This window comes from Camelus ferus, chromosome 12, assembly GCF_009834535.1.
Source record: "Camelus ferus isolate YT-003-E chromosome 12, BCGSAC_Cfer_1.0, whole genome shotgun sequence".
In the NCBI taxonomy this organism is placed as follows: domain Eukaryota; kingdom Metazoa; phylum Chordata; class Mammalia; order Artiodactyla; family Camelidae; genus Camelus; species Camelus ferus.
This window is the reverse complement of record NC_045707.1, coordinates 42,246,563-42,272,015: the sequence shown is the minus strand read 5'-3', so window position 1 is coordinate 42,272,015 and position 25,453 is coordinate 42,246,563. Positions and strand designations below refer to the sequence as shown.

The following is a 25,453-nucleotide window of genomic DNA, read 5'->3' as shown; positions in this document are numbered from 1 at the left end:
AAAAAGGCTAAATATCAATTCTGCGGCTTTGCAATGTATTTACTAAAACTGCAAAATGTTTTATGGGAGAAGAACTGAAACAGAGACTCAAGTGAAGGGATTTTATTTTATGTCCCATTACTACTTGATAACAGAGCTTACAAAAGAAACAAATTCCCTTGGCCAGTTGTACAGATTAATAGAAATAGCTTACCTTTGTCCTGAAGCAGTTGCAATTGGTGATGGGCCATTAGGGTTTCGTGGTTCTTCACATGTACTCATTTCCATTATTACTTTATCCAGGGACTAATAAAAATACATGAAAAATATAATAAATAGAAATTTTATTTTATGTATATTATCAAGATATTTAAAACTACTTTCTCTTTCATTTCTTTAGTAGCAAAGTTAACAGTAAGTAAATTGAGTCATTTTAAATGTATCCATAAAGGTCTAAAAGGAGAAATAGAAAAAACAAAAACAAAAAGAAAGTGCTTAGTCCTTTCTCAAGGCACTTATTAGCTGGTGGAAAAACGATGCTCATTACAGGAATATGGGAGAGAAAAACTATAAGAGATATATACTGATAAGATCATCAGGTTTGATAAAAGTATAATCGCTAATCCCAGAATGTACATTAATTGATAAATTAGATTATTTATTAATAAACAGGACTAAACCAACCACCTCTAAAAGATTATCCTAATCTAAAACCTGAGATTTAAAGCACGTAACTATGAAAAATATGAAATACAAAAGAAATGTGAAAAAATAAATATTCTCATAATGAAAAACTTTCTTAGGCTAAGTTTTTTCTTGAAGAAAAATCAAATGTCCTTAGTAGTCATCTCTAACATAACTCCAGTTATTCTTCATTCTCCATTTTAATACAGCACTTATTATCGGAAACTGTCTTCTTGTGTTTGCGTACTTGTTCATTGTCAGTCTTCTTATAAAAATACAAATTCCCTCAGGGCAGAGGAGAGGTGTTCAATAAATATTTGTGGAATGAATGAATCTTTCTTTAATTTTCCTTAAAAAGAAAACTGTATTAAAGAACATATTATTTAATTTATTAGATCCATAAAACCAGAAAACAAAAAGTCTGGATCAATTTTATTAAAAGAAGAATCTTACAGTATGTCAATTAGGAGTTAAATTAATGCAACAAAATATACCAACTTAGAACATAATATTCTAGACCTGAAAAACTTTAGAGACCCTTCCATTTTAAAATTCAAACTTTTCATTTAAGGACTGAGAGACCTAAGTACCATCAAAATAAAATGAAAGTGGAAACTAACTAGTGGGAAGTCCGAAGATTATGTTTATATGAAACAAAAGATTAATATTAACAAAGTAGTTAGATTATATACATATATAAATCTTTACTTCTGATGCAATGCAGAACTTACCAAACAGATGGGATGTGTTTTCAGTTTTGTCCATGGAATCTACAAAAGAAAAAATGTTTTTCCTTTAAAATGAATCAAAAAAAATGTAAAACAGTAATCAACACAGATGCTCTCTTAATACAGTGATAGACATACCAAATTATATCAGATGACTTTTTTCTTAAATTGCAAAATAATAAACTAAGCAATTTATTCATACTCTTGAAATCAGATGTAATTATTTTACACAAGAAAATACTACTACCTTTACTTTCTTGGTCATCTTTTTAAGAGTCTCATGCTCTACCAACTGAGCTAGCCAGGCATCTCTTGGTCATCTTTTTAAATAAAAATTTCAGGTTCTCTTAATATCTTTTTTCCCCAGTTCTTAAAACACACTTTACTTTTATAATTTAAGAATTCCCAGCAAAGCATAATCAATGTTTTGTTCACTGAACAGTTTTTTAAATTCTAGAATTCCAACCAATCTCTTCACAGATATTTGAAACAAATACAAAAGTGAGACCATTAATGTTAAATGCCAAGCAATATCAGTAAGTAATGTTCAAACATACCCTGCACTAAAAATGTCATGCTTCTGTAGACATTTGGGTTTATGAAGGATAGAATAAAATTTAAGGTGACCATCAAAAGATATGGGAACCTTTCCACAATCTTTTCTTTAGAGCTCAATTTTAATTTTATGAAACAAATTAGCATGCAGTATTTCTACTGAGTACTCTCAAACTAAGCCTAATCTTTAAGAGAAAGAAGTGATATGACATATGATTGGAGTTAAAGATAAGAAAGCCTAAGTTTTAATAAGTAGAAATAATAATAAAAGAAAAATTTTAAATCCTCAAAATAAGAAACAAATGAGGAAAAGAACAAAATTTCAAATAAAGTATAATGGTCAGAATAAGATAACTTATCAGTCGTATCTCTTCATTTGAAATTTAAATTGTCCCGTTTGACAACAAACCCTTAAAAAATCTTTAAATATATGCCAAATATAACCAATTATTTTATTAATAAACTATCAGTAATTTTATTTAAATGTTAACATTAAATTTTAAATAAAACTTAAAGTCTTATAAATTAATTAACATATTAGAATATGACTTCTATAATGCATACATTTATGCAAATATTTAGACAAAGGTATTTTTATTATAAATTATGTTAATAATGCTTCTCTTCAGAATTATCTAAGATTAAATATTTATTTTAAAAGATAGGTTTGAATAAATAAAACAAAGCAGAAATGTCTTCCATATCAAAGTCTCACCCTAATAGATGCTTTATTACAAAAAACCTTGTTGATAGCAAGCCATGTTGGCAAATCCAACATATTCTGGAGCACCTCTTCATCCAACTCTAAATTCTTTAGTTCACCTTCTCCTTTAAGGGTACTTAGATTTATCTTGTCAGGAGACAAATTTTTGGTAAATCTGAAAGAGAATAAACATTGACATTTATTTTAGTGTTAGTTACTGTACCCCTGAGTTATTCTTACAAATATACAGAGCACTAAAAGTATAAAAGCATCACTAAGAAACACAAAACCACATGATAAGCTCTACTTTAATCCATGTTTTTCAATGTGGTTTTGTTATTATTGCTTTGCTCTGTTACAGAAAGTCTACAGTATTTTTGGCATGCTTTTAAATACCATATTACCATATACACCCAAGCTTTAGCTGTTAGCGCCTTTCAAATTTATAAATACTGTAATAGTATCTACTATTTTTCAAGTACTATGCAATGCTTTGAGCCATCCCCTACCACATTTTGTTCACTTTACCACAGACTATATCACAGAAGTCGATATTCTTATTTTATTAATCAATCTACAAGGAAGGTAAAAGAATGAGGGGACCCTTCAGAAGTGGTAGCAGCAAAAGGTGCCACCAGTCATTCATCATGTCAAGATTGATGATTAAAGGACATCAGTACTCCATTTAGGATCATCCAGTGATTCTCAGCTTTAGAAACTGACCCAGATCATTCCAGGAATAAATTGTAGTACATAAATCTTGTTCTAAAAGATCTCCGAGGAAGGAAATTATACAGTTCTATTTAGCAGCCAATTTTGAAGTTTTCTACATGAAACTCTTAAAAATACCAATTATTCACAACCCTGAATTAGCTGTACAAATATAATTTTATTTTATACAGGAGTTAAGAAAATTGAAGTATAAAGTGCTTAATGAAAGTGCCAAAAGTCAAACAGGGGACTGGACCCTGAATTCTAATTAAAGTCCTCAGATTCACTAAAATGACTTAAAAAGGAAAGTTCTTAAATTTAAAAGATTGGAAATAATAAGTTAAAATAGTAGTGAACATTTACCAAAGGTTTACTGTGTACCAGGCTCTTCTCTTTGCATGCATGCTTTACAAATTCTCATGATAACCCATTAGGGTCACCACTATTTTTATCCCTACTTTTAAATGAGTAAATACAATGAGAAACTAACTTATTTGCCCAGTGTCACAACAAATAATGATGATAACAGGAATAATGACAATAATAATGATAAATTACACATGCATTTTAAAGTACTTTCATATATATTACTTTAATTCTTAAAACAATCTTAAAAAATTAAAAATTGCTAACTTTACCCAGCAAGTACTTTTTCACAAGTGAAACTATTGACAAAGTTAACTATTGGCTAACAAAAGAGTCATCAGCCAGTCTTCTGACATTAAATATTAAGTTACCAAAATACACTGGGTTATTTACATGCCCTACATATCAATAAGAATCAATATACACATGCTTCTCCACTGACTCTAAACCAGAATTTGTTGAACCAGATTTTATCTGAATTCATGGCTTCTCACAAAATGTCAACACACTGACTTTGTCAATACAAAGTTCACATTTAACCCATATTTGATCAATGATGCTGGGTTGTTTCATACTTACCACCAATGTTTGATTTAATGATATGAATCTTCCTGATAGGCTATTTCTAATCATATAGGAATAATCTGCCACTGCCTCAGGGGAGAATATTAAAGCTAGAAGTTGGCATTCAATAAGTACTTATTGAGGATTCACTATTCAGACACATACACTGACTAGTATAGTCAAGGCTCCTGCCTTTGTGCAGTGTTCAGTTAGTGGGTGAGACAAAGTTCAAACAGCATGACAAGGAGAGAATACAGTAGGGGTTCTTAATCCAGAGCTTCTTTGAAACAGACTTCTGAGCTGATATCTAAAGGAACAGCAGTAGAAGAAGGGAGCAGGAAAGAAAGAGTATTCCAAGTAGAGAGAATAAAACATAAAGCTTCTGAGGCAAGAGAGAGCACAGTATAAAATAGAACTGAAAAAAGATCAGCATCTGGAACATAGCATGAGAGCCAGGAGAGTAGTAGATAACTCTGAAAGGACAAAGAAGGACTGATTACATAAGGCCCTGAGCATTTTATCCATTCATTCAATACATTTTAACCAATACCTATAATTTAACAGGCACTGAGGATTTGACAATGAACAAAATAGATAAAAAAAACCTCTTCCTTCGTGGACCTTAATTGGGGCGGATAGGTACACAGAATTAAAAAATAAGTTAAATATATAGTAAGTCAGATTCTGATAACTATGGAGAAAAAACAAAGCAAAATGTAAGTCAGGAGATGCAAGCAGGTGACCTTTTAATTTTTAAGAGTGGACAGGAAAAGCCTCATTAAAAAGATGTCATTTGGGCAAGGTCTGAAGAAAGTGAAGGAGCTAGCTATGCAAATATCTGGAGAAAGAATGCTCTAGGCACGGGGAAAGCTAAGCGCAAAAACATGAGGTAGGAACATTCTTGGCAGGTCTGAGGAATAGCAAGAAGGCCAATGGAGCTGGAGGAAATGAACAAGGACAGGAATGAAAGGAGACAAAGTTAGAGAAATAACAGAGACCAGATCATGTGGGACCATTTAAGCCACTCTAAGGACTCTGGCTTTTCTCTGAGTAACAGTGAGAGTGACTGGGGATGATTGTGACTAGGGGACTAGAACAGGGATTTTTCAAGGATCATTCTATTGAGAATATATGAAAAGGGGACATGGACAGAAGAAAGGAGCCAGTCAGGAGGTTATTACAATAATACAGGTAAGAAAAGATGTTGCCTTGGATCAAGATGGAAGATTAGGAAGTGGTGAGAAGGGAACAATTCTAGACATATTCTGAAGGTAAAGCCAACAGGATTTGATAATACAGACTGAGGACAAGGACGGCTCCAAGGTTTTTGGTCTGAGTAAATAGAAGGATAGAACCACCATTCATGGGGGCAAAGAGACACAGAAAGAAAGAAATTTGGGATTAAGGGTCAGAATTTAGACTTTGAATAGTTTAATTAAGAGATGCCTATTAGATATCCAAGAGGAGATACCAATTAGGTAGTTGGATATTCAAATCTCATTCAGTAGTTGCAAATACAAATTTGGTAATCACCAATGTTGTAGATGGTATTTATGATTGCGAGATGGAGACAGAAAATAAAATGGCTCAAGGACTGTGTTGAGGGACCACTAAGAGGACAAGGAAATATAAAAAAAAATCAGTAAAGGTGACTAAGGATTAAGGAAGAAAGGGCCAGTGGCCTAAGAGAGAAATCAGGTTGGTTTTTAGGTGAGAAAAAATTCAGCAGGCTTGCATGTTGACAGCAATGATACAGAAAAAAACTACTGATGGACAAACAACTGATGGAGCAAAATGCCCAATTAGAAGACAGCAAATAGGGTACACAGGAAGAGCGGTGGCTTTTAATAGTTTTGATTTTGGAAAGCATGTTAATACTCTACATACATAAAAAATAAAATAAGAAACAATGAGATGAGGGGCAACACCTAAAACTGAAAGCAACCTGAAACAAATGAACTTAAGTGTATTCAAAAATATTGTAACCATACTCAACGGGAAGACAGAAAGAAAGGTAAGACAGATTGAGGGACAGATGGACAAAAACTAATCTGAGTAACTCATGAACATAACATTTGACTATACATCCTCAGTGTTGGGCAGGGAGGTGGGTGATTAGTGGAGAAATCAGGCCACATCTTGACTGGCTATGTACAAGAATGTTCATCTCAATGATATTTACAAAAGGAAAAAAATCAAAGTACCTAAACTTCCAAAGGAGAATAATCCTTTTAATTATGATACTTTATGTTACTTACATATCAAGTAATATGTGTTGCCAATTATATAAAGAAATGATACTATAATGCCTGGTAAAAATTAAACGTTCAAAATTACACACTGTGATTATCTAAAATTATCTAAAAAAATGCATTACAAAATTATCTAAAATTATCTAAAAAAAATAAATAAAAAAAATAAAAAATAAAATTATCTAAAAAAATGCATTACAAAAATCTCAAATATCAATAGTACCTATGGTTGGTGAGATTTTAGATTTATTTCTTCGTCTTTATACTTTTCTGGACGTTTAAGTATTCTATAAGGAGCATATATATAACTTTATAAAGACAAAAGTTCTACAGAACCTTAAAAAGACAGGCCTGGTAAAAGTGGAAGATGGAAAAATTAAAACATGTTATTCACAAGAAGTTCTATCTTCAATTTAGTTCACACCAAAGGGACAATATCTTCAATGAGCATGGACCTCAAAGTCAGACAAAAAGGTCTGAATTCTACTTTAAGACACTTACTGTGATAGCTCTCTACTTCAATTTGTTCATCTGTAAAATGCGGAAAATAATACCAACCTCAAAAGATTTTATGAGGATTAAAGATAATATGTAAAGTATCTGGTATAAAACAGATATATAGTACACCTGAAACTAACAAAACACTAAATAAACTATGCTTTAATAAAAAAATTAATTTTTTAGATAAACAACAAGTTTATACTGTATAACTCAGGGAACTATATTCAGCATCTTGTTGTAAGCGATAATGAAAAAGAATATGAAAACAAATCTATGTATGTGTATGTATGACTGAACTATTACACTGTATACCAGAAACTGACATAACATTGTAAACTGACTATACTTCAATTTTTAAAACTTTAAAAATATTGATTTGTTGAATCAATCAAAAGATATCCAATTAAGAATTCTTTTTCCTGTCCTCCTTTTATTGAGATTAAATTATGAAGGCATTGATTATAGTTTTAACTGGAGCAATATCAAAAGTTCAGCCTTATCCAAAAAGGACTTTAAAATGGCAGCGCTTTAGAGCTAAACTTTAGAACATCTTATATTAATGTTGCTCATCTATTATTTTAAATAGAAAGCTGAAAATATATTGATAACTGTCACCTCTACAACTATCAGAAAGTTGGTTTCTTATACTGGGTAGGTAGTGGACATACCAAATTATTTATCTTTTATTAGTCATATGTAAGACTTTAATTTACATATATTTCAGCTCTACACAAATGTTTACCAATCATTTAATAATATAGTTATGTTCCCTCCAAAAACAGAGACAGGAGAATGGTTCTTCAGCCACATTTGTTATAAGTTAATTGATAGAGAAAAAGCACACGAGGCGAACAAAGGGAAGTGTATACGAGGCGAACAAAGGGAAGAACCACAAAACAACATTAAGACATAAAAGAGCTATGTGTCTACCTATGCTTTAAGTGTTGCTGCAGACTCTTTGGACTAAACTGCCATGTTAAGTCTCCAGATAATTGTATTATTCTACTAAATACTGTAACTGAGAAAGGTTATGATACCGGGCCTGATTCTAAACATAATAAATTGTTATCTGAAATAAACATTCTTCACAGTACACTAAAGAATCATTTAAAGCTCTAAAAGTTATATAAATATTTTAAAGCTGAACTTCCAAAACTATGGTAGAAATCTAAGTCAATGAATTCAACTTCTGAGTAATTAGTTATTTGGTGGAGGTGGGGGTGGGGTGAGAGACTAGAAGCATGAAATCTGTATAAAACCAAAGTAAACATGTTAAAGACTCAAAATAAGGATAAAAAGAGAGAAAGCTGATTGACCTGAATATGTCAAAGGTACAACAACTGCTCAGAAAAAGTCATACCACATAATAAAGAAAAAATTGGTACAATTCTTACTGATTTTTTTTTAAATTTTTACAATTCAGAACACACAAGTTTTCCATTACTATGTATATTATGGCATGTAAAGACTTATTTTAAAATAAACATGTGTCTTGTATTTTAAAATTAGTGTTATATGGAATAAATTCTAACAAGAATGTGTATATTTAATTGCTTAACTTTATATTTTTAACAATGTAAATATTTTGAAACTAAATACATACAAACAGGTTTCCAACTATTCTAAACTTAAAAACTGGCTCTGCTACTAGACAACATTTTTCTCAAATAACAGTTATAATTAGAAATAATCATTCTTATTCTAATATTTCATGCTATAGCATGAAAAACCAGATTTTACAGGAAATTTAACAATGCATGTTAAATTGTTTAATTAAAAAGTTTAAAGTAGGCACACTAACCTGAAGTTAATGGATGGGCTTCAAGGGGTCCAAGATACTTCATTAAATTTTCAAAGGGGGTTTTTGGACAGCAAAAAAGGCTAAGAACACTGCCTTAAAGTAATAGCGTTAATTTTAACCACCCAGAAAATAAATTATTTCAATACTGTCATTTGATTATTAATATCATTGGTATCTGATTTAATTAACTTGTTAATAATGAACACCTCTTAGGATGGCTGCCTGGTTATCAGATTTCCTCTTCTGAGAGAAAAGATATAAACATTGGGGAAAGTTGCATACCTAAGACATGTTAATATACTCCCTTGCTTACAGCTGATTTGACCAAGAAGCTAGATAACAAGGCATTTAGACTATTTAATCAAATTTTCTCCTTCAGAAATTTGAAACTAAAACATACTACCTTAGGATCAAGATGATAAATAATAAAGGAGCACAACTGAGAAAGAAACACAAATCCAGTATTTCAGAACTTAAAGGTACCGTAGATTTTCTTCCCCCAACACTGTTCCATTCTCCCAAACTGGGCCCAACTTAAAACCTTGAAATGAACTAAAAATTGAAATCACTAGCTAGTAGTATCAAGACTGTATGCCCCTACAAGGATTAAGTTCTCATTGCATATGAAGAGACATTATAAGAACCAAAATCTTTATGTAAGCAAATCTAACAACAGCTTCTGCTTGATTTTACTGGAAACAATAGTATCTTAAGATCACATGTTAAAGTTATACAAGACAGTGTATCTCTGGGGAGACTTCCCAAAATCTGACAGTCTGACAAGTCCTTTGACTAAGAACATTCAGTTATTAATCTGCACCTAATTACATCTTTTCAAAGACCATAGGGTTCATCCGCAGCCAAAAAGAACCCTCCAAACAAAATGGAAACACAATGATCCAAACTTCATGGGATACAGCAAAAGCGATAATAAGAGGGAAGTTTATAGTGATACAGGCTTACCTCAGGAATCAAGCAAAATCTCAAATAAACAACCTAACCATACATCTAAAGGAACTAGAAAAAGAACAAAAAACCCAAGTTAGTAGAAGGAAAGAAATCATAAAGATCAGAGCAGAAATAAATGAAATAAAGACTTAAATGAAACTAGGCATTGATTATATGAAAATTTAAACAAAACTGATAAACCTTTAGCTAGATTCATAAAAAAGAGGGGGGAGCAAATCAATAATATCAGAAATGAAAAAGAAGTGACAACTGACCCCCACGGAAATACAAAGACTCATAAGGGATTACTACAAACAATTATATGCCAATAAAACCAACAACCTAGAAGAAATGGACAAATTCCTAGAAATGTACAATCTCCCAAAACTGGATCAGGAAGAAACAGAAAATATGAACAGACCACTAGACAGCAATGCAACTGAATCAGTAACAAAAAAAAACCCCCAACAAACGAAAGTCCAGAGCCAGGCTTCAAAAGTGAAGTCTACCAAACATAGAAGAGTTAAAACCTATCCCAGTGAAATTATTCCAAAAACAACTGCACAGAAAGGAATGCTTCCAAACACATTCTACAAGGCCAAAATCACCCTGATACCAAAACCAGACAAAGACAGTCACAAAAAAAGAAATTCATAGGCAAATATCACTGATGAACATAGATACAAAATCCTCAACAAAATATTAGCAAACCAAATTCAACATTAAAAGGATCACAGACACTGAGTGGGATTTGACCCAAGGATGCAAGGATGGTTCAAAATCCACAAAGCAATCAATGTGATACACCATATTAACAAACCAAAGAATAAAACCATATGATGATCTCAAAAGGTGGAGGAAAAGCTTTTGACAAAATTCAACATGGTAAAAATTTCAAACAAAGTGAGTGTAGAGGGAACATACCTCAACATAATAAAGGCCATATATGACAAACCCACAGCTAACATCATTCTCAACAGTAAAAAGCTGAAAGCATTTCCTTTAAGATAAGGCACGAGACAAGGATGCCCACTCTTACAACTTTCACTCAACAGAGTATTGGAAATCCTAGCCACAGCAATCAGAAAAGAAAAAGAAATAAAAGGAATCCAAATTGTAAGGAAGGCACAAAACTGTCACTGTTTGCAGATGACATGATACTATACATAGAAAATCCTAAAGACAACAAGGAAAAAATATAGAATTCATCGATAAATTCAGTAACGTGGCAGGATACAAAGTAATATACAGAAATCTGTTGAATTGCTATGCACTAACAACAAACTACCAGAAAGAGAAACTAAGAAAACCATCCAATTTATAATCACATCAAAAAGAATACAATACCTAGGAATAAATCTAACTAAGGAGATAAAAGACCTGTTCTGGGAAAACTATAAGACACCAATGAAATAAACTGAAGAGAACACAAAGAGATGGAAAGATATACTGTATTCATGGACTGGAAGAATTACTATTGTTAAAATGATCATACTACCCAAAGCAATCTACAGATTCGATACAATCCCTATCAAAACACCAACGGCATTTTTCACAAAATGAGAGCAAATAATGATAAAATTTGTAGGGAAACACAAAAGGCCCTGAATAGCCAAAACAATTTTAAGAAGAACAAAGCCGGAGGCATCACGCTTCTTGATTTCAAACTACACTACAAAGATAATAGTAATGCAAACAGTATGATATTGGCACCAAAAAAGACACTTTGGAACAGAACAGAGACTCCAAGAACGTACCCACGCTTATACAGGCAATTAATCTACAACAAAGGAGGCAAGAATAAACAATGGGTAAAAGTCAGCCTCTTCAAGAAATGGTGTCAGGAAAGCTGGACAGCCACATGCAAAAGAATCAAACTGGACTAACTTCTCACACCATGCATAAAAATAAATTTAAAATGGATTAATAAAGACTTAAAAATGTAAGACAAAAAATCATAAAACTTATAGCCTAAAACCAGGCAGTATACTCTTTGACACCAGTCTTAGTAATATTTTTGGGTGGTATGTCTCCTCAGGCAAGGGAAACTAAAGCAAAAATAAACAATGGAACTACATCAAACTAAAAAGCTTTTTCACAGTGAAGGAAACTATCAACAAAATGAAAAAGCAGCCTAATGAATAAGAGAAGACAAAGAACTCATATAACTCAACATCAAAAAAAAACCCAATCCTTTTTCAAAAAAGGCAAAGGATTTGAATAGACATTTTCCCAAAGAAGGGACACAGATGGCCAACAGGGACATGACAAGATGCTCAATATAACTAATCATCATGGAAATGCAAATCAAAACCAGAATGAAGTATCACCTCACACCTGTCAGAATGGCTTTTATCAGAAAAACCACAAATAATAAGTAACAGTGAGGATGTGTAGAAAAGGGAATCCTCATGCACTGTTGGTGGGACTGTAACGGGTGCAGCCACCTTGGAAAATACTATGGAGGTTCCTCAAAAAATTAAAAACAGAACTACCATATGATCTGGCAATTCCAGTCCTCAGTATTTATCCAAAGAAAATTAAGACACTAATTGAAGAGATGTATGCATTCTTATGTTTACTGAAGCATTATTTACAATAGTCAAGATATGGAAGCAACCTAAGTACCTTATCAAAAAAATGAATGGTTAAAGAAGATGTATGTGTGTGTGTATATATGTATGTATGCATATGTATACAGATATATGCACAAACACAGTGGAATATTACTCAGCCATAAACAAGACTAAAATATTGCTATTTGCAACAACATGGATGGAGAGTATTATGCTAAGTGAAGTAAGTCAGAGGAAGATAAATACTGTATGATTTCACTTATATGTGGAGTCTAAAAAATAAAACAAATGAACAAACTAAACTAACATAACTAAACAGAAAGAGTCATAGATACAGAGAATAAACAGGTGGTTGTCAGAGGGAAGAGGAGTAGGAGAAGAAGAAAAATAGGTGAGTAAGATTAACCGGTATAGATTCAGTTACAAAAAGTTACAAAGTAAGTGAGTTATGTGTATGAAATGTACAGTGTGGTGAATACAGTCAGTAATGATGTAATACTGCATGGTGACAGATGGTTAACTAGACTTACCATGGTGATCATTTTGAAATGTGTAGAAATATCAAATCATTATGTTGTATAACAGGAATTAACACAGTGTTATAGGTCAGTTATACTTCAAAAACAAACTCACAGAATAGATGATCAGATTTGTGGTTTTCAAAGGATGGAGGATGTAGGGAGAGGAGGAATTGAATGAAGGCAGTCAAAAGGTACAAAACTTCCATTATAAGACAAATAAGTACTAAGGATGCAATGTACATGAAAAATATAATTAACACTGCTGTATCTTATACATTAAAGTTTTTAAGAGAGTAAATCCTTGTATTGTTTGTTTTCTGAGGGGGGGTAATAAGGTTTCTTCACTGATTTCTGCTTGGAGGAGGTACTGGGGATTGAACATGGGACCTCTTGGGTGCTGAGCATGTGCTCTACCACTTGAGCTATATCCTTCCCCCAAGAGAGTAAATTCTAAGTGTTCTCATCAAAAGGAAAAACATTTTTTCCTATTCTTTAATTTTGTATGTATATGAGATGATGGATGTCCACTACACTTGTGGTAATAATTTCATGATGTATATAAGTCAAATCAGTATGTTGTACATCTTAAACTTATACAATGCTGTATGTAAATTATATCTCAAAACTGGAAGAAAAAAACAAAACAAAACAAAACAAAACAAAAAAAAAACCGATAAGACATGCTGACAGTAAGAACCCTTAATATGACATAATAAAAATGGCACTTTACCTTTGTGGTCTTTTTGCCAAAAACTCAAACCCCAATCCAATAGTGGGGAAAATCTCAGACAAAGAGAGACACTGAACAAAACATCTGACCAACACTACTCAAAACTGACAAGGTCGGATTGGGGGGAGGGTGTAGCTCAGTGGCAATGTGCATGCTTAGCATGAATGAGGTCCTGAGTTCAACCCCCAGTTACTCCATTTAAAAGTAAATAAATAAATAAATCTAATTACCTCCCTGCCCTTCAAGAAAAAATTGTTTTAAAAAACTGTCAAACAAACCTACAGCCAGCATAGTACTCAACGGTGAGAAACTCAAAAGCTTCCCACTAAAATCTGGGACAAGACAAGGATGCCCACTATAACCACTCCTATTCAACATAGTCCTGGAAGTCCTAGCCACAGCAGTCAGGCAAGAGAAAGAAATAAAAGGGATCCAAATTGGAAAAAAAGAGGTAAAAGTGTCATTATATGCTGATGACATGCTACTATATATAGAAAACCCTAAAAGGTCCACACAAAAGCTACTAGAGCTGATTGAAGAATTCAGCAAGGTAGCAGGTTACAAAATTAACGTTCAAAAATCAGTTGCATTTCTTTACACTAACGATAAATCAACAGAAGAAGAAAGAAACAATCCCCTTTAAAATAGCACCCAAAGTAATAAAATATCTGGGAATAAATCTAACCAAGGAGGTGAAAGAATTATACACAGAAAACTATAAACCATTGATGAAGGAAATTAACGAAGACTTTAAAAAGTGGAAAGATATTCCATGCTCTTGGATTGGAAGAATCAATATTGTTAAAATGGTCACACTGCCCAAGGCAATCTACAGATTTAATGCAATCCCTATCCAATTACCCAGGACATATTTCACAGAACTAGAAAAAACAATAATAAAATTCATATGGAACCATCAAAGACCTAGAATTGCCAAAGCATTACTGAAGAGAAAGAAAGAGGCTGGAGGAATAACTCTCCCAGACTTCAGACAATACTATAGAGCTACAGTCATCAAGACAGCATGGTATTGGTACCAAAACAGACATATAGACCAATGGAACAGAATAGAGAGCCCAGAAATGAACCCACAAACTTTTGGTCAACTCATCTTCGACAAAGGAGGCAAGAATATACAATGGAATAAAGACAGTCTCTTCAGCAAATGGTGTTGGGAAAACTGGACAGCAGCAGGTAAAACAATGAAGCTAGAACACTCCCTTACACCATATACAAAAATCAACTCAAAATGGATTAAAGACTTAAACATAAGACAAGATACAATAAACCTCCCAGAGGAAAACATAGGCAAAACATTATCTGACATACATTTAAAAAATTTTCTCCTAGAAGAAATAAAAGCAAGAATAAACAAATGGGACCTAATGAGACTTACAAGCTTCTGCACAGCAAAGGAAACCAGAAATAAAACAAGAAGAAAACCTACAGAATGGGAGAAAATTTTTGCAAGTGAAACCGACAAAGGCTTGATCTCCAGAATATATAAGCAGCTCATACGACTCAATAAGAAAAAAATAAACAACCCAATCCAAAAATGGGCAGAAGACCTAAACAAGCAATTCTCCAAGGAAGACATACAAACGATCAATAGGCACATGAAAAAATGCTCAATATCACTCATTATCAGAGAAATGCAAATCAAAACTACAATGAGGTATCACCTCACACCAGTCAGAATGGCCGTCATTCAAAAATCCACAAATGACAAATGCTGGAGAGGCTGTGGAGAAAGGGGAGCCCTCCTACACTGCTGGTGGGAATGCAGTTTGGTGCGGCCACTATGGAAAAGAGTGTGGAGATTCCTCAAAAGACTAGGAATGGACTTACCGTATAACCCAGGAATCCCACTCCTGGGCTTGTATCCAGAAGGAAATCTACTTCAGGATGACACCTGCACCCCAATGTTCATAGCAGCACTATTTACAATAGCCAAAACATGGAAACAGCCTAAATGTCCATCAACAGGTGACTGGATAAAGAAGAGGTGGTATATTTATACAATGGAATACTACTCAGCCATAAAAACCGACAACATAATGCCATTTGCAGCAACATGGATGCTCCTGGAGAATGTCATTCTAAGTGAAGTAAGCCAGAAAGAGAAAGAAAAATACCATATGAGATCGCTCATATGTGGAATCTAAAAAACAAAAACAAACAAACAAACAAAAACAAAGCGTAAATAAAGGACAGAAATAGACTCACAGACAGAGAATACAGACTTGTGGTTACCAGGGGGGCGGAGGGTGGGAAGGGATAGACTGGGATTTCAAAATTGTAGAATAGACTACACTGTATAGCACAGGGAAATATACACAAAATGTTATGATAAGTCACAGAGAAAAAAATGTGACAATGAGTGTGCATATGTCCATGAATAACTGAAAAATTGTGCTGAACACTGGAATTTGACACAACATTGTAAAATGATTATAAATCAATAAAAAATGTTAAAAAAAAAACTGTCAAGCTCATCATCAAATCAAGCTCATCATCAAATACAAGGAAAGACTGAGAAACTCACAGCCTGGAGGAGTCTACAAAAACATAATGATTAAATATAATGTATTAAGAATGGGTTTCTGGAACAGAAAAAAGGACATTAGGTTAAAAATAAAGGAAATGTGAATAAAATATGGGCTACAGTTAATAGTAATTTATAAATATTAGTCCATTAGTTGTGATAAATGTACCATACTAATGTAAGATGTTATAATAGGGGAGATGGGATATGGGTGTATGAAAACTCTCTGTACTATCTTTTTTTTTTAATTGAAGTATAGTCAGTTACAATGTGTCAACTTATGATGTACAGCATAATGTTTTAGTTATACAAATACATACACATACTTGTTTTCATATTTTTTCATTATAGATTACTACAAGATATTGAATATAGTTCCCTGTGCTATACAAAACAAGTTTGTTTTTTATCTATTTTATGTATAGTAGTTAGTATTCGCAAATCTCAAACTCCTGATTTATTCCTTTCCACCCCTTTTCCCCCTGGTAACCACAAGTTTGTTTTCTGTCTGTGAGTCTGTTTCTGTTTTGTAGATAAGTTCATTAGCATCTTCTTTTTTCTTTTTTTTTAATTCCACTTGAACATTATCATATGGTATTTTTCTCTCTTTCTAGCTTACTTCACTTAGAATGACGATCTCAAGATCCATTCATGTTGCTGCAAATGGCATTATTTTTTATTTTTTATGGCAGAGTAGTATTCTATTGCATAAATATACCACAACTTCTTTATCCAGTCATCTGTCAATGGACATTTAGGTTGTTTCTATGTCTTGGTTATTGTATACAGTGCTGTTATGAACATTGGGGTACATGTATCTTTCCAAACTTGAGTACCCTCCAGATATATGCCCAGGAGTGGGATTGCTGGATCATACAGTAAGTCTATTTTTAGTTTTTTGAGGAATCTCCAAACTGTTTCCCCTAATGGCTGCACCAAACTGCATTCTCATCAACAGTGTAGGAGGGTTCCCTTTTCTCTACACCCTCTCCAGCATTTTTTGTTTGTGGACTTTTTAATGATGGCCATTCTGACTGATGTGAGGTGATACCTCTTTGCAGTTTTGATTTGCACTCCTCTGATAATGAGAGATATTGAGCATTTTTTCATGTGTCATTGGACATTTGTATGTCTTCATTGGCGAACTGCTTGTTTAGGTCTTCTGCCATTTTTGGTGTTTTTATTATTATTAAGTTGTGTGAGCTGTTTATATACTCTAGAAATTAAGCCCTTGTCAGTCTCATCTTTTGCAAATGCTTTCTTCCATTCTGTACGTTGTCATTTTGTTTTGCTTATGGTTTCCTTTGCTGTGCAAAAGTTTATAAGTTTAATTAGGCCCCATTTGTTTATTTTTGCTTTTATTTCCATTGCTATAGGAGAACATCATTAAGATTTATGTCAGAAAATGTTATGCCACTGTTTTCTTCTAGGTTTATAGTGTTCTGTCTCATATTTAAGTTTTTAAGCCATTTTGAGTTCATTTTTGTGTATTGTGTGAGGCTCTCTGTACTACTTTACAACTTTTCTGCAAATCTGAAAGTATTGTAAAATTTAAAAAAGCTTATTTAAAAATCATTGAACTAAATGTAAAAGATTAATCTCAATAAAAAGTTACTGCAATAAAAATATCAATTGTATTTCCACAATGCTACCAACAATCAGAAACTGAACATTTTAAAGTACCATTTACATTAGTAAAACAAGTATCAAATTTTTAGGGTATGTAAGACCTATATACTGAAAATTACAAAATACTGCTGAGAGAAATTAAACAAGATATAAATAAATGGAGAAATAAAACCTGTAGAAAGATCAGAAGACTTAGCATTGTTAAGATGTCAATTCTCTCCAAACAGATTTATAGTTCCCAAACAAATATCCAGTAAGCTTTCCAGCAGAAATGACTGATTGGAAAAGTCACACGAAAATACAAAAAGACTTGGAATGTCAAAATAACTTCGAAAAAGAAAAACAGAATTAGAGGCCTTGTACCACCAACTTCAAGACTTATTTAAAAGCTACAATAAATGAATATATGTATATTCATGTATAACTGAAGAATTGTGTTGTACACCAGAAAGTGGCACAACATTGTAAACTGACTATACCTCAATAAAAAAATAAAAAAATAAAAATAAAAGCTACCGTAATCAAGACAGTCTGATACTGGTGTAAAGACAGACAAATGATCACAGAACAAAATAGAGTCTTGAAATAGACCCAAATTTATAGTCAGCTGGTTTTCAACAGAGATGCAAAATCAATTCAATGAGAAAAAGATATTTTCAATAAATTGTATTGGAACAACTGTATAGCCATATGAAAAAAAAAAAAAAAAAAGAACCAAAAAACCCAAAAACAATCCCCCTACCCCCCCAAAAAAAAGAACCCTGGACACTTATCTCACACCATAAATAAAAAATTAACTCTAAATCCGGGGAGGGTATAGGTCAAGTGGTAGAGCACATGCTTATTAGCATGCATGAGGTCCTGGGTTCAATACTGACTGCTAAACAATCATTGGAAAAAATAAAATACTGGAACCTAGCAAGAAAAAAAAAATCTTCAACTGGAAATATAAAGAAGGAACCACAGCGGGACATTAGGAAGGGTATGCTCACAATATAATCAGGCCCCAAACCCTCTGGGGTGACAAGCTGAAGAATAATTAAGTCACACAGGCCCTCCCACAGGAGAGTTCTGAGCCCCATGTCAGGCCCCTAGCCCAGGGTTCCAGCATTGGAAAGAAGAGGAAACCTCAGGACATCTGGGTTTGAAGGCCAGGTGGGGTTAACTCCAGGAGCTCCACAGGACTTAGAGAAACAGAGACTTCATTCTCTTGGGAAGCATACACAGAATCTTGCATGTACACCAGGTCCCAGGGCAGAGGCAATGATTTCATAGGAACCTGGCCAGACCTGCCTGCTGGTTTGAGGGTCTCCTGGGGAGGCAGCAGAAGGCTGCAGCTCACCCAGGGGACATAAAAGCTGGTAGGAGACATTCTGGGAGTGTTCATCTACATGAGCTATCCTGGAGGCTGACATCTTGACTGGATCATTAGCACCCAAGACCTAGCCCTGCCCAACAGCCTATAGGCTTAAGGGCTGGGAAGTCCCAGGCCAAACAACATACTAGGTGGGAACAAAGCCTGACCCATCAGCAGACTTCCTGAGCCACAAATGCCTCTAGACACAAGGCCCTAGATATGGCCCTACCCACCAGAGGGCCAGGACCAAGCTTCACCCAGCAGTGGGCAGGCACTGCTACTCCTGCCAAGAAATCTGCATAAGTCTCTAGTCCAGCCTCATCCACCAGGGGCAGGTACTAGAAACAAGAAAACAATAATCCCGGGGTAGGGGTGGCGGTGGCGGTGGCGGTGGCGGGGGGGGGGGGGGGGGGGAGGCCAAGATGGCAGAGCAGAAGGACGCTGGTAGCTCACCCTCTCCCACAAATGCACCAAGACTCACATCCACAGACCCACTCAGCCAACCAGAGCACCTGCGGAACTCCTACAGAACATCGTCCTCTTCAAAAGATAGAGACGCCAAAAATCTGGTAGGAGAAAAGGAAAAAAGAAAGAAGAAAAGGCAAAACAGAGTGGGACGGGTCCCGCAGGGAGGGAGCGGCAAAGGAGGACTGTCGCTCGCTGGGTCTCCCCTCTCCAACCGAGAGGCCAGCGGGACGGAGTGGGAGCCTCCGAGGCTCGAATCTGTACAGAACAACCCTTGACCAACAGAACTGAGTTAAACGGGCACAGAGGGTCCCCACGACACCCAGCCCGAGACACTGCCCGGCAACTGGGGGCAGGGCCAGGATGGGTGGAGGACCGGGTCGGCTGCACTGAGGCAGCCCTGGGGGACTGCAGGGGGCTGCGCACCGTGGCTGTGGGTGCACAGGGCAGAACAACCTGGGCCCTCCATAAAACAACACGGCTGATGTGCCCTGGGAGGAAGGGTGCATACCCCCATCTCTGAAAACCGGGGGAAAGTTTTCAGTTGAAGAGAGGCAGGGCTCAGGTACAGCCGCCATATCCTTCCGCGCTGAGCACCCATGAGGAGGCGGGGGCGAAACCTGCATCCTCACCTAAGGACTTAGCAGCCTCAAGGGCCAGACTGAGACTTGTCTACAGCCCAAGGCAGATAGGATCCTTCCATCCTGGTCCCTCAGAGAACTTGCTCGGCCAAGACAAACAAGGAGCTGGGTTTTGGCCTGGAGCAGGGACAAGGCTGTTCCTTGGTCTTCCCCGAGCCGCCTGCGGAGCGCCAACCCGAGGCTGGGAGCACAGCGGCAAAGAGCAGCGGAGCGACCGGCGCCGGGGGAGGGCGGGTGGCCCCCCGCATTTCGAGCAGGAATGCAGCCCCTGACTGTGGTGCTGGGAGGAGACGCGACCCCCCCTCCTACCTGGCCAGTCTGCAACATCTGACTGCGGCATCGGGAGGGGCAGCGACCCGCCCACCCACAGCAAAGGAGAGCTGCACCTGACCCAGTGTTGGGAGGAGGCGCGATCTGCTTGCCAACAGGCACTGGGAGCAGCACAGACGAGGGCGCCAACGGCGGGCCTCTGGAAACAGCAAGCTGTGCTTCCAAAACAGTACGTAGACAGAAAGACTTCACATTAAAAGCACACAGTCTCCAGGAGAACACCAACCCACCTCCCCCCTTTTTTTTAATTCTGTTTTTACCTGTTCTATTTTCCATTACCCTTTTAATTTTTACTTCTTAAACAATTAATATATACCCCCAGTTTTCATCCCTTTTAAATTTTTAAAAATATTTTTATTATTAATATTTTTAAAAATTCTGCTTCAATTTGCTCTTCTATTATTCATTATACACTGTTTTCAAACCTTTTTTCTCCTTTCTTTTAAAATTCTTTCTGTCTCTCTCTCTCTTTTTTTCTTTTCTAAGTTTTATTCCTACATAGGCATTAGATAGATAAACTCCTTAAGGACCACAATAGATAACTGATACTCCATAAACCACAGTGCCAGAGAGGTAGGAGCAAGATGAAGAAGCAGAGAAACCATTCCCAATTAAAAGAACAAGAGAAATCCCCTGAAAGAATGATCAATGAAATAGACACCGATAGCCTACTAGATCAAGATTTCAAAAAAGGAGTGTTCAAAGTACTGAAGGAACTAAAAGAGATAGCGTTTAGAGATATAAAATATGTCAAAAATGAAATTGAAGCTATAAAGAAGAGCCAAGTAGAACTGGTAAACTCATTGGCTGAGATGAGGAATGATCTAAAGGCTGTGCAAAGCAGACTAGATAATGCATAGGAACAAATTAGTGACCTAGAAGACAGGACAATAGAAAGCACCCAATCAGAACAGCCACAAGATAAACAAATAAAAACAAATGAAATTAGCAAAAGGGACCTATGGGATAATATAAAGCATGCCGATCTTTGCATAATAGAGGTCCCAGAAGGGGAAGAAACATCAAAGGGGATTGAAAAGGTTTTTGAAGAAATCATGACTGAAAACTTCCCAAACTTAAAGAAGGAATCAGATATCCAAGTACAGGAAGCCCAGAGGGTCCGAAACAGGAAGAACCCAAATAGACCCACACCAAGACATGTCATAATCAAGATGGCCAGAGTCAAGGATAAAGAAATGATCCTACAGGCAGCAAGAGAAAAGCAAAGAGTGAGTTACAAGGGAACCCCCGTAAGGCTCTCAGCTGATTTCTCTACACAAACACTACAGGCCAGAAGGGAGTGGCAAGGTATATTCAAAGTCCTGAATGAAAAAAAGATGCAGCCTAGGATACTTTATCCAGCAAGGCTATCCTTTAGGATAGAAGGAGAGATAAAGAATTTCACAGACAAGAAAAAGCTATACGAGTTTAGCAACACTAAAACCATGCTAAAAGAAATACTGAAAGGTCTACTCTAAATAGAAAAGCAACAGGATGCTACAGAAATGAGAAACACACAACTGGAAAGGTGATAACTCATGAATTACAAATAAAGTAAACACGAAATTATAAAAGAAGACATACAAATCATTGAGAGTGGGAGAGAGAGGCAGGAAAATATAGAATATTTTTTTTCTTTCTTTTTAAAATTTTTTGTTCTCGGTAGGATGGGTTTGAGATCATGTTACTATCAGTTTAATAAAAACAGTTATAGTAATGGGCTAATAGACTTACAAAAAAGGGTAACCACAAGCCAAAAACTTACAAGAGAGTCACAAAAACTAAATAAAATCCATGATAATACAAAGGAAAATTACCAAACCACAAAAGGAAGAAGAAAGGAACAAAGAGGAAATACCAAATCAACTGCAAAGATAAGTTCAAAATGGCAATAAACACACATCTATCATTAAGTACTGTAAATGTTAATGGACTAAATGCTCCAGTCAAAAGACATAGAGTGGCAGACTGGATAATAAAGCAAGAACCTTCAATATGCTGCATACAAGAGACCCACTTTAGGGAGAAGGACACATATAGATTGAGAGTGAAAGGATGGAAAAGGATATTCCATGCAAATGGAAAAGCCAAAAAAGCAGGTGTTGCAGTACTGATTTCAGACAAAATAGACTTTAAAACAAAGGCCATAAAGAAAGATAAAGAAGGACATTTTATAATGATTAAAGGAGTGATACAAGATGAGGATATTACACTCATTAATATATATGCACCCAATATAGGAGCACCTAAGTACATAGAAGAATTGCTAACAGAGATAAAGGGGGATATTGATGGGAATACAATCATAGTTGGAGATTTTAACACTGCATTAACATCACTAGACAGATCTTTCAGACAGAAAATAAATATGGCAACAGAGAAATTAAATAATACAATAGAAAAATTAGATATGGTGGATATTTTCAGAGCATTAACCCCCCAAAAATAGGATGTACTTTCTTTTCAAGTGCACATGGAACATTTTCCAGGATTGATCATGTACTTGGGGACAAAAGAAACCTCAGCAATTTTAAGAAGATAGAAATTATCTCAAGCATTTTTACTGACCACAATGCCATGAAACTAGAAATCAACAACAGAGAAACAAAGGAGAAAAAAGGAAAGCATGGAGATTAAACAATATGTTATTAAAAAAAAACCAATGGGTCAATGAGGAAATCAAAGCTGAAATTAAAGAATACCTTGAGACAAATGAAAATGAAAGCACAACCACACAAAATTTATGGGACACAGCAAAGGCAGTGCTAAGAGGGAAGTTTATAGCGATACAGGCCTTCCTCAAAAAAGAAGAACAATTTCAAATAAACAATTTAACCCACCACCCGAATGAACTAGAAAAAGAAGAACAAAAAACCCCAAAAGGCAGCAGAAGGAAATTATAAAGATTAGGGATGAAATAAATAAAATACAGATTAATAAGACCATAGAAAAATCAATCAAACCAAAAGCTGGTTTTCTGAAAAAGTAAATAAAATCGATAAACCTCTGGCCAAACTCACAAAGGAGAAAAAAGAGAGAGCACAAATAAGCAAAATAAGAAAGGATAATGGAGAAATTACAACAAATAAAATAGAAATACAGAATATCACACAAGAATATTATGAAAAACTATATGGAACCAAACTGGATAACCTAGAGGAGATGGACAAGTTTCTGGAAATATACTGTCCACCAAGACTGAATCAAGAAGAAACTGACCACTTGAACAAACTGATCACTAGAAATGAAATTGAATTAGCAATAAAAAACCTCCCTACAAATAAAAGTCCAGGACCGGACGGCTTCACTGGGGAATTCTACCAAACATACAAAAAAGAACTCATACCAGTCCTTCTCAAACTCTTCCAGAAGATTGAAAAGGAGGGAATACTCCCAAACTCATTCTATGAAGCCACCATCACCCTGATACCAAAACCAGGCAAAGACACTACCAAAAAAGAGAATTATAGGCCAATATCACTGATGAACACAGATGCCAAAATCCTCACCAAAAATATTAGCAAACAGAATCCAACAACACATAAAAAAATTATACATAATCACCAAGTGGGGTTCATCCCAGGGACACAAGGATGGTTCAACATATGCAAATCAATCAATGTAATACATCACATCAACAAGAGAAAGGACAAAAACCACATGATCATCTCAATAGATACAGAAAAAGCATTTGATAAAATTCAACACCCATTTATGATAAAAACTCTCACCAAAGTGGGTATAGAGGGAACATATCTCAACATAATAAAAGCTATATATGACAAACCTACAGCCAGCATAGTACTCAATGGTGAAAAACTCAAAAGCTTCCCACTAAAATCTGGGACAAGACAAGGATGCCCACTATCACCACTCCTATTCAACACAGCCTTGGAAGTCCTAGCCACAGCAATCAGACATGAGAGAGAAATAAAAGGGATCCAAATTGGAAAAGAAAAGGTAAAAGTGTCACTATATGTTGACGACATGTTACTATATATAGAAAACCCAAAAGGTCCACACAAAAACTACTAGAGCTGATTGAAGAATTCAGCAAGGTAGCAGGTTACAAGATTAACGTTCAAAAATCAGTTGCATTTCTTTACACTAATGATGAATCAACAGAAAAAGAAAAAAGAAACAATCCCCTTTAAAATAGCACCCAAAATAATAAAATTCCTAGGAATAAATTTAACCAAGGAGGTGAAAGAATTATACACAGAAAACTATAAACCATTGATTAAGGAAATTAAAGACTTTAAAAAATGGAAAGATATCTCATGCTCTTGGATTGGAAGAATTAATACTGTTAAAATGATCATACTGCCCAAGGCAATCTACAGATTTAATGCAATCCCTATCAAACTACCCAGGACATATTTCACAGAACTAGAACAAATCATAATAAAATTTATATGGAACCACAAAAGATCTAGAATTGCCAAAGCATTACTGAAGAGAAAGAAAGAGGCTGGAGGAATAACTCTCCCAGACTTCAGACAATACTATAGAGCTACAGTCATCAAGACAGCATGGTATTGGTACCAAAACAGACATATAGACCAATGGAACAGAATAGAGAGCCCAGAAATGAACCCACAAACTTTTGGTCAACTCATCTTCGACAAAGGAGGCAAGAATATACATTGGAATAAAGACAGTCTCTTCAGCAAATGGTGTTGGAAAAACTGGACAGCAGCATGTAAAACAATGAAGCTAGAACACTCCCTTACACCATATACAAAAATCAACTCAAAATGGATCAAAGACTTAAACATAAGACAAGATAAAATAAACCTCCTACAGGAAAACATAGGCAAAACATTACCTGACATACATCTCAAAAATTTTCTCCTAGAAGAAATAA

At 35.2% G+C, this 25,453-nt stretch overlaps 1 protein-coding gene across 2 annotated transcripts in view; it reads right to left on the bottom strand.

Annotated features, from left to right (window-relative positions):
• The window catches only part of UHRF1BP1L (UHRF1 binding protein 1 like), a 93,420-nt gene that overhangs the window by 51,262 nt on the left and 16,705 nt on the right, over positions 1 to 25,453 (bottom strand). For both annotated transcript variants that reach the window (XM_032493559.1, XM_032493558.1), the window contains 3 exons: positions 2,662 to 2,824; positions 1,395 to 1,433; positions 194 to 285 (listed from right to left, as the gene is read on the bottom strand). In XM_032493559.1, the coding sequence (XP_032349450.1) occupies positions 194 to 285; positions 1,395 to 1,433; positions 2,662 to 2,724 (194 nt within the window). In that variant the 5' untranslated portion in view covers positions 2,725 to 2,824. The remainder of the gene's footprint in view (positions 1 to 193; positions 286 to 1,394; positions 1,434 to 2,661; positions 2,825 to 25,453) is intronic.